This window comes from Opisthocomus hoazin, chromosome 12 (assembly GCF_030867145.1).
Source record: "Opisthocomus hoazin isolate bOpiHoa1 chromosome 12, bOpiHoa1.hap1, whole genome shotgun sequence".
Lineage (NCBI taxonomy): Eukaryota > Metazoa > Chordata > Aves > Opisthocomiformes > Opisthocomidae > Opisthocomus > Opisthocomus hoazin.
In genome coordinates, this window is record NC_134425.1 from 3,700,992 (window position 1) to 3,714,004 (window position 13,013).

Genomic DNA, 13,013 nt, shown 5'->3' on the forward strand with positions numbered 1-13,013 from the left:
TAAACAAAGCAGAGAGGACGGGAGGTGTGGAGCGCGGCCGTCCATCTGTCCTCGCAGGCTCTCCTTGTCCCATGCGGGTCACTTAGGGTGATCTGGGATGGAGGAGGATGCAGGGCCTGTAAATACGAACTACATCGTACTCCTGCTTTTTGTTTTGTTTTGTTTTAACGAGGAAATTGCTCTTTTCAATTTAAAGGGACGATATCTGCAGTTAATGTGCAAATAGAAACAAATATTTCTGTGCCTCTTCCTCCCTCAGCATGGTTCTTCAGGAATAGCGCTGGTGATGAGCTGAAGAGGCAAGAAAAGCTGGGGTTTGCGTAGGGGCTTGGCACGTGTCCCGGGGCTCTGGACAGAGCAGGCCGTGTTTCGGCTGTGGGTTCTTCCACCCGCCCAGGAAAGGCTCCTCCATGGCGAGGAGCGGGAGAGGAGAGAAGGCTCCTTGGGAGCAGCGCGTCCTGGGCTGGTTAACTCGGAGTAAGTGGGGGGAGAGATGTTAAAGAACCCAAGGCGGAAAAGCCCACCAATTAATTGGTGAGCGCTTGCAGGTTTGCCTGGCCTGGCCTGGCCGGGAGAAGAGATTGGCTTTCTTGTCAATAAACAAGTCCCCAGTGCAGCATCAAAGCCGCAGTCCTTTATCAATCGCGGCCTCCTCTTCCCGCATGTTCCTGTAACTTACCAAGCATTTATTACATTGATTTTCCAATCAGGCTGTTAACCCTCCCGCCCCGTCAGCCCCGCTAACCCTTTTGGCCCAACTGTCAGTCAGGCATCTTCCTGCCAGTCAAGAGTTCTGGATGGTGGAGACGCTCAGACTCGTGCTGTGTTTCCGCGGGAGCTGGGCTGGCAAACTGACGGCTTTTTGTCAAAAAGCATTTGCAGGGTGCTGCTGTTCCACGTCGCATTTTGAAGTCTGCATAGGTATTCCCAAAACTTTTCCTGGCAGAAGTACAGGGCTTATAGAGTTTCTTATTTTACTAATTTTTTTTTCACCCGATGTGAATTTGTTTTGGTTTAATTTTGGATTGCAGTTGTCAACGCAAAAGGTAGCACTGAGAGGGAGAGAGCGCGTCGTGTTGTGGGAAGGTGAACATGCAGCCTCCACATGGAAGGATCTGGGATCAATTTAAGGAAAACACAGAGCTAAGGACAAACGCTCAGTGGGCGAGAGCTGGCGCGAGTAAGGGCTGTTACAGCGCGGTGTTGAAGTGTCGTTTTAGCTAAGGTAAGCAAAACTGGCTGACTAAGAAGGCTGAGCCTTTTGGCAACAGGATCATGGTACTCTTCTTACTCCACTCAGTGCACCAGGTTATTTTTATTGCAGATCAAATCACTATTTATTCCCAGTGCAACCACAAAGACAGCTGCGTATGGCACAGAACCCAAGGAAGGTGGGGACTGGAAATGCTATAATGGTAATACTGTGTGTGAACGCTTTGGATCGTTAAACCATTGCGCCTCTGTGTCCTTCCATAGGCGTCCTCACCACACTTGCTTTGAGAAATGTTGCTTTCTACCTTCACGGGCAGTTGTAAATACATTTTCTCAAGCTTCATCAGAAGTAAAATAGGACAAATATCTGCCCAGATACCTTGAGATGCATGCCCAGGATCCCAGTCTGACGACCAGCAGTGTGGGAGATCTGCCTTGCTTCCATCCTGTCCCACTTCTGCTTCCCACGGCCCAGGAGCCTTGCTTGGGTGTCAGGAGCGTTGCTGCTGGTGCGAGGACAGACAGGAGAGCCGCCCCCCTGCTCCCTCTAACTGCTGGAGTGCTTTCTGGTGCTAGCAGGGAGAGCTTTTTCTTTCCTTGGCAGCGGGAGGCTGGCAAGGGCAGGGGAAAGGGCGTCAGAAGGCATGAAATAACCCAAAGAGGGTGCAGGAGTAACCCCCAGAAGGAACTGCAATATCTGGAGGATATGGGAGATCCTGTTCTCACCGAGGGGGATCGTGTCTATTCTAACGTACTGGTGTTAATGGTGATGTGTAATATCACAGAAGTTACAAATTTCCATTGGTGTGGATGAAGAGGGGCTTGGGAAGAGGGAAGGCGTATGAAGGTGCATAGAGCTGACACGCACAGGAGTGCGTGCATCTGCCGTTACAGACACATAATTACGCAGGAAACAGTGTAAAGGGAAAATATGAACATGTGAAGGCAAATCAGAAAAAGTATGGATCGCTTCATGTTGTAAAAGAAAATAAACTGGTAGATAATGAGGGAAACCAGCAAAAAAGATGACGTTGAATATTGCTCCTTTTTTTTTTTTTTGCTTGAAGTAATTCAGGGGATTCATTCAGTGCTGCTGTGGTTTGCAACCCATCAGGTGTTCTCTGGCAAACTTTCAGTTCTCTTCGTACTTTTTCTTCTCTTTCCCCCGTTGTTGAAGTACTAGTATCGGTGCCACGGCAGGTCCCCGGGCGCTGGCATGGTTGCGGGCAGCATGCGCCGGGCAGGTGGATGCGTGGGGACAAGGGCTGGTGTCCGTCTGCGGGAGCTTGCCAGGGTCTTCCCTGTCTCGTGGACTCAAATTGAGCTAGAGAACACTGGAAACGTTTTCAAGCTATGATTATAATATTTAAGGTTTATATAGCAGTGCAGGCTGTCAAAGCACTAATAGTCTCGGTTGAAAGGGAGCAAGGGCAGCAGCAGGGTGATGATGTGGCTGGAGCCTTTGAAGGGAGAGACCGTAAACCCCCGAGGTGTCGGCTGGTACGGACCCGAGTCTGCTGCGAATGGGCGGCGGGGGGTCCTGACTCGCGGTCTGGTCTAGCCAGAGCTGCCGCGCTGGGCACTGCTTGGAGTGTCTCGGGAGCTGGAGCAGCAGCTGCTCAGAGGATGCTCAGTTAAGAGCAGCTTTAAGAAAAGTGTGGTAAATGAGAGAGGTTTAAAGAAAGATTTAGAAGAATGTGTATAACTTTAAATGTATTATTTAGAGTAAATCCTGCCGAGTTAGTTTAAGAGTAACAGCATATTGTCAAATTAAAACCCACCCTGCCCCACAACCCCTTATACAGGGTGCTAGCAAAAACTCTCCCCAAGCGTGTGTTCAGCTTTGGAATAGTCTGACCGGCCACGTGGTGCTTGTGTTTAGCTGGTAGAAGATAAAATCCTGTGGAAAAATCCCCGTGTGCCGTTGGTGACCGCAGATCTAGAGCAGGAGTCTTACGTTGTGTATTGGCTCACAGGCTGTACAGACGTGGTGAAGGTGGCCTCTGCTCGCGCGGTTTCTCCACGGTTGTTTTCTGTGGATGTTTTGTATCTGTATACCCGAGGAAGTCTGTGGACCACAGGTTAGAAATCGCTTTTATAGATGAGGTAATAGTGCTTTAATTTCTGCTGGTGTTTCCTCCCGTGTGGCTTGTGCCGGAGCTCTCTGTAGGAAGCAGACTGTAGAAATGCTGCTCTGCAGATGGGATTCTTGGGAGTTTGCAGCTGAACGGGCGGTCTCCTGCAGCTTGTGCTCTGCATTACAATGCTCCCGCTCCTAACCCTAGCGCTGCTTAATCTCCTAGGTCTGTAATCTCTAGAAAGACGCATCCCGCCGAGCTGGCTTGGTTAGGACCCAAGTGTAGGAGCCGCTGGCAGGGTGCAGCGAAGGGGCTGGAGGCGGTGGGGAGCCCTGGATGTCGGCCGTGCCCAGCAGCGCGTGCTCGCCGGCTGCCTGGCAGCCAGCGGGACATCTCCAGGTCTCGTTGTATTCGGTGGAACAGAAATAGTGGGGTGTCCCTCCTTCTGCTCTGGGACCTGCATCGGGTGTTTGCCTCCAGGGCTGAGAGGAAGCCGTCCGCGCAGAGGCTGGGTGCTGCGGGGTTGCTGGGCACTTCCTGGAGCGTGGTGGGCTGGCGCGGTCCCATCCCCGGGACGGACCCTTGTCAGATCCGGAATTTCCTGTTTGGTTTCTCTCTGAAAGTCTCTCTCCATTCAAACTCTGTCCAGAACACAGCAATTAAATCTCCTGTGCATAGTGCGCCGTTACTCTGCGATCTCTGTGAGTTGCTCTGGGTCCCGTGGTCTGCCACGGAGGTGCGCGTGTGGTCGCTCTGGGTCTGCGCTCCCCGAACCGCGAACGGGAGGGAATCACCTGAAAACAGCAGCATCTGTCCGAGGGAGCTGCAGAGTACAGCTTTGTAAAAGTTTTAAAGCTCCAGCACTGTTTGGTTGTAGCATCTCGACTCTGTGTCAAAAGCTTTTCTGTTTTGTTTTTTTGTTTGCTTTCTGAAGATGTAAGGCCTTGGGGGTGGCAGTGCCGGTCCTGCAATCTGCCTGCCCCTCGTCAGGAAAGGTGGTGGGGGAGTTTTTCACCCCCTTCCAGGTCCCTTCGATTTGCGTCTTGCGTTCCTCCTCCCGTTGTGTTTCCACCGCTCGTTGCCAGCGGTGCATTACCTGAGGCCGGGCTGCCTGTTCCCGGAGCCCATCTTGCGATGCCAGCCCTCGCCGCCTCCCGTTCGGTCCCGGAGAAGCGGCGTCGTCGGCCTTTGAGGCGCAGGGTCTTCACGGGAACCACGGGGTCTTCGCCTCCCTGACTCACCTGCCTTTCTCCTTCTCTCCCCGCCCGCAGGTCCGAGCCATACCGGGTGCAATGAGCGCTCCGTGCCGGCCCTGCCATGGAAGGCTGTGACTCGCCCGTCATCCCCGGGAAGGACAATGGGTGCGGCATCCCTCAGCACCAGCAATGGACTGATCTCAACAGCGCCCACCTCCCCGACCCGGCCGGCAGCATGGAGCAGCCCGCGGCCGAGAGCCGCGGCCCCCTGGACAGCCTGAGGGTCCCTTTCCCCGAGCGCGTCCCCGAGAGCAGCGCGGCGGCCGGCCCCGGCGCCGAGCCCGCCGGCAAGGAGGTGAGCTGCGGCCAGTGCGCCGCCTCCTTCGCCGGCCTGCAGAGCTACATGGAGCATCGCTGCGCCGGCGCCCGCCCGGCCCCGCCGCTGAGGGGGGAGAGCGGGAGCGAGAGCAGCGAGGACGGGGAGGAGGAGAGCGACGTGGAGAACCTGGCCGGAGAGATCGTCTACCAGCCGGACGGCTCGGCCTACATCGTGGAGAGCCTCAGCCAGCTGGTGCAGAGCGGGGCCGCCTGCGGCAGCGGCGCCGGGGCTCTCCCCTCGCTGCTCCCGAACTCTCTGCCCAAGCAGGGAGAGCCCTCCGCCGCCGCTCCCGTCTACCCACAGATCATCAACACCTTCCACATAGCCTCATCCTTCGGGAAGTGGTTTGAGGGCTCAGACCAGGCCTTCCCGAATACCTCAGCCCTGGCGGGCATCAGCCCCGTCCTGCACAGCTTCCGCGTCTTCGATGTGCGACACAAAAGCAACAAGGATTACCTGAACAGCGACGGTTCTGCCAAAAGCTCCTGCGTATCCAAAGATGTTCCCAACAATGTGGATCTGTCCAAATTCGATGGCTTTGTGCTCTACGGGAAGAGGAAGCCCATCCTGATGTGTTTCTTGTGCAAGCTCTCCTTTGGGTATGTCCGCTCGTTCGTGACCCACGCGGTGCACGACCACCGAATGACTCTGAGTGAGGAGGAGCGGAAAATTCTTAGCAATAAGAACATCTCCGCTATCATCCAAGGGATTGGCAAGGACAAGGAACCCCTTGTCAGCTTTCTGGAACCAAAAAACAAAACCTTTCAGCACCCTCTCGTTTCCGCAGCTAACCTCATAGGCCCTGGACACAGTTTTTATGGTAAATTCAGTGGCATTCGCATGGAAGGCGAGCAGGCCCTCCAGGCCGGGGCAGCCGGCGCAGCGGAGCCGCCGCCGGCAGGCGTCCTGGCCCCCGGCGCGCTCCTCAACCTGGGCGGGCTGACCAGCTCGGCTCTGAAGACTCCCATTACCTCAGTCCCCCTGGGCCCACTGGCTCCCAGTCCCACCAAATCCTCAGAGGGGAAGGACCCTGGGGTGGCAGAGGGGGAGAAGCAAGAGGGGGGCGACCAGGACAGCCTCTCGGAAAAGGCAGAGCCGGTCGAGGAGGTGGAGGAGGAGGAGGAGGTGGAGGAGGAGGAGGAGGAGGAAGAAGAGGAGGAGGAGGAAGAGGAAGAAGACGAGGATGATGAGGGTTGCAAAGGACTGTTTCCGAGCGAGTTGGAGGACGAACTGGAGGAGCGGCCCCAGGAGGACGCCGGGGCTGTGGCAGGCGGCGGTGGCGGCGGCAGCAGCAGCAGCAAAAAGGACCTTGCTCTCTCAAACCAAAGCATTTCTAACTCTCCCTTAATGCCTAACGTGCTCCAGACCTTGTCGCGGGGCACAGCTTCTACTAGTTCTAATTCTGCTTCTTCCTTTGTCTTTGATGGTGCAAACAGGAGGAATCACTTAAGCTTTAACAATGAGGGCGGCGGAGCCAGCGTGGCAGAGGGCAGCAGGAGGCTGGACTTTATCGATGAAAGTGCCAATAAAGACAATGCCACAGCACCAGAACCAAATGAGAGCGCGGAGGGCGAGGACGGGAGCTACATCTCCCATCACCAGCATGCTGGCCCCCTCTGTGAACTTGGGGGTGGGGAGTGCCCCTCGGGGAGCGGCGTGGAGTGCCCAAAGTGCGACACAGTCCTGGGCTCCTCGCGGTCGCTGGGTGGCCACATGACTATGATGCATTCTCGCAACTCATGTAAGACACTCAAGTGTCCCAAGTGCAATTGGCACTACAAGTACCAGCAGACGCTTGAGGCGCACATGAAGGAGAAACATCCCGAGCCGGGTGGCTCCTGTGTCTACTGCAAAAGTGGACAGCCACACCCGCGGCTGGCACGGGGTGAGAGCTACACCTGTGGTTACAAGCCCTTCCGCTGCGAGGTCTGTAACTACTCCACTACTACCAAAGGCAACCTCAGTATTCATATGCAGTCCGACAAGCATCTCAACAACATGCAAAACCTGCAGAACGGAGGGGGAGAGCAAGTCTTCAGCCACACCGCCGGGGCGGCGGCAGCGGCTGCGGCGGCCGCGGCGGCTGCGGCCGCCAACATCGGTAGCACCTGCGGGGCCCCCTCCCCCACCAAACCAAAAACCAAACCTACGTGGCGGTGCGAGGTGTGCGACTATGAGACCAACGTAGCTAGAAACCTTCGTATTCACATGACCAGTGAGAAGCACATGCACAACATGATGCTGCTTCAGCAAAACATGTCCCAAATCCAACACAACCGGCACCTGGGCCTCGGCAGCCTGCCGTCCCCCGCCGAGGCCGAGCTCTACCAGTACTACCTGGCGCAGAACATGAACCTTCCCAACTTGAAGATGGACAGCACTTCCTCAGATGCGCAGTTCATGATGGGCGGATTCCAGCTCGATCCCACCAACCCCATGGCAACGATGGCTCCGTCTCTAGGTGAGGCTGAAGGGTTTTCCACCGTGTCCGTGTGGAAGGGAGGGATTGTGTTTGCGTGACCGTAAAACTCTGGTGCACGGACTGGGCGCTGCGTGCCGAATCCCTTCCTTCTGTCTCCATGCCCTGCCGCGCAGGGCAGCCACGATGCGGCGAGTTGCCTTTGTGTGGTGGTCAAGGATGGAGACTACACAGTGGAGACCTCTCTTCTGCATTCCCCCAGACCAGTTTTTCCTCATCCTGGGAAAATACGTTACTTTTCTGGTACAATTGCTAAGAGTTTTGGTAGGGAGCTAATAAAACAGCAGGTACTGATTATTGCTGACATGCATTAAATGTTCCTCCTCGTTGTGGAAAGCATCCTTCCTCCAGTGTTTCCTAATGGTTTTTCCTTGGTGTGGCAAGGGATGCGAGGAGTTTGGTGGGTGGCTTTGTGAGAGGGTCTGAGCAGCTGCTGGCGCTCTCCGAGGCAGATGTTGAGTTGGTTTGTTACATGCTCTGTTGCCCTGAGAAGGAAAACTAGGCAAGTTTGAGAGCTGTGATGAATCCGGTGGAAAGGATGGTGTTCCTCTGCTGAAGGAACCGAGCTGAAAGCGTTCCTCCTGTGCCAGCACAAGATACAAGATTTGAGGCTTGACTGGATGAGCGTTATTAAACTGGAGGGGAATGGCTAGAGAGAGAGAAGATGATTTCTCTCATCAGATGACAAGAACACAAAAGAACTGCCAAATGCATTTTTCCTCGCAACGCGCATTCATCGTGTTGGCACTGGGGGGGCACGGCCTGTCCCCACACAATTTAGCCCAAGAATTTAGCCTTAGAGGGGGGCGTGGAGGGTCAGGTCCTGTTGGGTTCCTCTCCCAAGCCCTTGCTGCCCGGGGCCAGCAGCAGCCGCTGGCAGTGGGCACGTCCTTCCCGGCGTCCTGGGGCTGCGCAGCGCTGCCGGGCGAGAGCTGGCACAGGGCAGGGCCCTGCATGCTTCAGGCGTGACGGGCACTGACGTTTTGGTGCCACTAAGAATTTGTCACAGTGCCTTGGGGAAGTAAGTGAAAAAAAATCTGCTGCATTCCCTGCTTTCCTCCGAACTGGTTTCTCCCTGCTGCACTCTGCCCTCCCTCACCTCGTCCATCCGTCGACGCTGTTGTTACTGGTGCGCTCCGTGACTGGTTCGTTGGTCTCGTGCATGTTCTCCTTTCCTTCAGCTATTCATAGTGCAGCTTAGTGGTAGTCCAGAAGGACGTGAAAGTCATATGAGAGAACAACAGCACAAGACACTCAAAAAATGAAAAAGAAAACGAAGGAACTCAAGTGACTGTAAATTAATTATCTTCTTTCTGCCCTCCCCCTGTGTCCCAGCGTGCGTCTTTGGGAGGTGAAGGACACAGTCCTTTTTAGTGTGTTTTCAGTAGCTCCCAGCTGCCAGCAGGTGGGATTGACAGTCATTTGCAACGTAGCTCGTAGCGTATGAAGTTACGGTGTTGTCCGTGGTGGGTTTCTGGGAAGGCGCCCTGATGGGCCTTGTAGCCCCTCCTGGGGGAAGCACGGGGCGCTCGGCAGCAGAGAAGTTGGGAGTGTTTGAACTGAAGCATCCGAAAGTGCATGGCAAGGCCTTGACTGTGTAGGAGCTGGCCTGGGGGGCCATTTGTGAATTGTGTACTTGACGGTTGCAAATCTTGAGCTGAGGATTGCAGAGGGAGGCCCTTCCCATGTCAATAAGCACTTGACACGGGCTCAGCTCCTTAGACTCATATACACACGCTATGAACTTTGCTAGAAATGAAGCAGATTTTTCCCATTTCTAGACTTCAGTCCAAAACTAGATTTGAGTAGAAGAATATTAATAATTCAGATGAGTCTGCTTTTAGGTTTTTACTGCGTGATGTGTTCAGGGGAGACTGATTTAAAGAGAGGATTTCAGGATATCTCCTAAAAGGGATGCTTAGAAAAATCACTACAATTAGGAGAACAGACCGCAGAAGACAAGTGGTGGGTTCCCTGTTTTTCGGATATTTAGTCAGCAGGTATGCAGGAGTAGCTGTACAGAAGGTCTAATTCTGCCATAGCAAGGAGGGATAGAGTGGATCAAGAAAAAAGATCATTGACTGTTTTGATGGAAAGACAGGTTCCTGGCAGTGCGTGCAGATGGGACTTTCCCTCTCTAACCAGTTCTCCTCTGTGTGACCAGAAGATGGGCTTGGTGACAGTGAGGTGCTGTTCCTCTGACAAGCTCAGCAGTCAGGTTCTAGTGTTGTAGTTCATCCTGCTTAGGACCGTGATGAACATTGTGGTATGTGCATTTCTGCAGGAAAGGTGGTAGCACGTACACTGCCCAAAGCAGTGGTCTGCACCCGCTGTGGTTGTATGTTTTCGGAAAGGTTGGTACGGTTCTGCCTGAACTTTGAGCATCTTCCCAGCATTGGCTGCTTCAGTAGGTTGAAACATAGGAAACTAGAAGTTAAGGAAGTAAAATATCTCTTTTTGGTTGACTGAGTAATTGTTGGCCTGAAGGCTCCTTTAATTAGATAGTTAAGCTGAGCTATGACGCAAGATCAAGGTGAAATGCCAAAAAGCTGCAGGAGGAGCATAAATGTCTTAAAAATGGAAAAGGAGAGCAGGGTGGAGCAAAGGTCCTAGGAAGAGGCTGGTGGTTGGTCTCTGTGCTTTGACTTGAAAAGTTAACGTTAAAAAATAGAAAGACTCTCTGTCCTCGTCTTCAGAGTGCTCTAATGTAAATAAGAACTTGCTGCATTCATTTACTGCGACATGAAAAGAGTTCAGCTCTTAGATCGAAGAATAGATGTGACACTAAAGACAGTAAGCATCCTGCTGGCTTTCCTTGACCGTGCTCTTGCACTCCTCGTTATTAATAGTGGTTGTCTTTTCTTTGGGGCGGACAAAGTGTCTGTCAACACTGTTTTTTACAAGGCTGTCCACCATTTTGAACCCTTGGACAAAAGATGAGATCTGATAGTGCAGGAGTGGCACTTTTCAGATTATTTTTTGTACTTGCCACGTTCTGCACCGTTGGCCGCTTCCGCCGGCAGTGTGGGTGACCTAACTAATACTCCCATCCCTTGGACTTGTGCCTGTTGACCAATTTTTGTTTGGCAGGGACTGTGCTCAGCTGCTGCGTGAGGTAACATTTCTTGCTTCTCACAGGTAGGCAACAAAAAACAGAATAAGTGTTACGCTGTTCTTGAAATTGCCTCGAGACTATGAATGTGGTATCGAAGGATTTCTTCGTTCCCCTGAATCTTTGTATGTGTTTTTCTTGCCACCTTCAATGGGCAGGGGGTTGGATACTTCTCCTTCAGAAGGTAGGACAGCAGGGCTATTGCTTTACGCGCTGTCTGCAATTGCTTTTTCCTTCAGATGTGGTACTGTGGCAGCAGTGTAGAGGAATAAGTGAAGGGACAGCTTTGCTTGGCTTTTGCTGTGCATTTGGTGGGTGCAAGAGTTGCACTGAGAGCAGCGTATTTTCTGCTCAGTGCTTCTCTTCTGGCAAGTAAAGAAATCAGCTTTTCTGACCTCTTTCTCCCCTTTTTACCTTCGTGCAGTGGGTGGAGAGATCCCCCTGGACATGCGGTTAGGTGGTGGACAGCTGGTGTCTGAGGAGCTAATGAACTTGGGTGAGAGTTTCACGCAAACAAATGACCCGTACGCTGAAGCTCTTTCCAGTGTGCTGTGTGCAACAAGTTCACTATGCGGATAATTTGGACATGCTGGGCCTGCACATGAATGTGGAGCGTAGCCTCCCTGAAGACGAGTGGAAGGCAGTGATGGGGGACTCGTACCAGTGCAAGTTGTGCCGCTACAACACGCAGCTCAAGGCAAACTTCCAACTGCACTGTAAGACGGACAAGCATGTGCAGAAATACCAGCTGGTAGCACATATCAAGGAGGGTGGCAAGGCCAATGAATGGAGGCTGAAGTGTGTGGCCATTGGGAATCCGGTACATCTGAAATGCAATGCTTGCGACTACTACACCAACAGCCTAGAGAAGCTGCGTCTTCACACAGTGAACTCGAGGCATGAGGCCAGCCTGAAGCTCTATAGGTAAGAGTTGGCTTTGCTTCATCTTCCTTCATTGCCCAAGTGCTGGAACAAAGGAAAATCTGTTTGAACCACAGTGGATTGTGATCTTTGGAGACGAAGCGCTCAGACTTCTCAGGGACCCAGTCTCACTTGCGTGGGTACAGCTCTTCAGCCTGCGTTCTGATAGCAGCTGTGGTTGGTGATGCCTTAGGCCAGTGGGTGTTCATGTCAAGGTGCTTTACGGGGGCTTGCATGTCTGACAGCATTGCGTATGTGTTAAATATACTTTTGCTCGACAATTCAGTAGTCACCGTGAAAACATGGTGCGAGATGGTATTTGCCACGCTTCTGTTGACTGTTTTCATAAAGCAGTTTAACTCATCCGAGATTCTTCATGAGCACTTGAAGGCTTTTGCTGTTGTCGGAGAGGTGTGTTCATCCTGACGTCGAGAAGCTGGTGGATGGAGCGGGGAGGGGCTGGAGGAAGAGGGCCGCTCTCTCTGTGCTCTTACACTCTGTGTACATTGATGCTGGGATCTGTAAGCGAAGTGTTGCTCGAGGCTGGAAGAGAAGCCTGCGGACGCGTGCGTGTGCTGGACCATGCATTGCAGGTTTTCATATGACAGTATTTGGCCTATGACTGCCATCTTGCTTTCTTTACTCTCCCCCCCCCCCCCCCCCCCCCCCCTCCGTTTTGTGTCTTCTTTGTAATCGTCTTCCCTTCCCTGACTTACATCTCTTGTTCACAACCTCCTCCTCTCGCTGGCCTGAACCCTGTGGGCTATAACCCGAGAGGAGCTCCGGATACAGTAAATAGTCCTTTCGCTCGTGCAGCAGAATTGCTCCAGACGTTTCTATTGATTTTCACTGGACTTAAAGCTTCACCTTTTTCTCTAATCATCCCATAATGGCTTTAGTATGAACAATCAGGTACGAATTGCCATAAATCTAAGCAGCCGCATACCTTCCATTCACACGGTGCTATCCCACTCATTGCCATCTTATTTCTCTCAGAATTTTTTGCTGTCTCCCAACTGTGGTGAGATTTTTTTTTTATATATATAGTATTTATACACACAGACTGTATTTTGTGCTGCTTAATTATTTCTTTGAATATTTTTCTTTATGTAAAGGGAGTTTAAAACTTGACACTGAACTGTACAAGTAGCCCACCCGTGTCATGGTGCTGACACATCAGATTTCAAAACTCCTGGATTTTCCCTAGGAATGAGCAGTTGCAGCAAATCTAGAGAGGAAAGAGACAAGCAGGAGCATCATAGGAGGTTTGTCTTGAACGATGCTGGTTGGACCTGCCTGAGTTGATGGGGAACTGCTCAGAGGAGGGAGGTGTTTCTGCTGAGCTTGCTGTTGAGGCCAAGACTGCTGTGGTGATTGCTGTTACCATCATCAGCTGGGATCCAGCATACACAGCGAGTCTGGCTCTGAAAATGGTCGGCTTTACACATATACTCTGCTGTCCAGATGTACGGGAGACTGGAGAGAGTAAAACCAGCTTGGAAACTGGGAGCAGGGAGACTCCCAGGGAGACTTTAAAAATCCAGCTGAGGAACTGAATCTCCTCTGTCTGTGGGAATCAGTTTCGGGTACAAGTTCTGTTACGAGTTTCAGTACACGATATTGTTCTCTTAAATAA

The 13,013-nt window shown here is 52.6% G+C and overlaps 1 protein-coding gene across 1 annotated transcript in view; it reads left to right on the top strand.

The window, feature by feature from the left end:
* Nucleotides 1–11,035, top strand: part of LOC142362801 (zinc finger homeobox protein 3-like) — a 65,496-nt gene extending 54,461 nt beyond the window's left edge. Inside the window, exons 2-3 of the mRNA XM_075433413.1 lie at nt 4,562–7,326; nt 10,881–11,035. Coding sequence (XP_075289528.1) covers nt 4,608–7,326; nt 10,881–11,035 — 2,874 coding nt within the window. The 5' untranslated portion in view covers nt 4,562–4,607. The remainder of the gene's footprint in view (nt 1–4,561; nt 7,327–10,880) is intronic.
* The last annotated feature ends 1,978 nt before the right edge of the window (nt 11,036–13,013 follow it).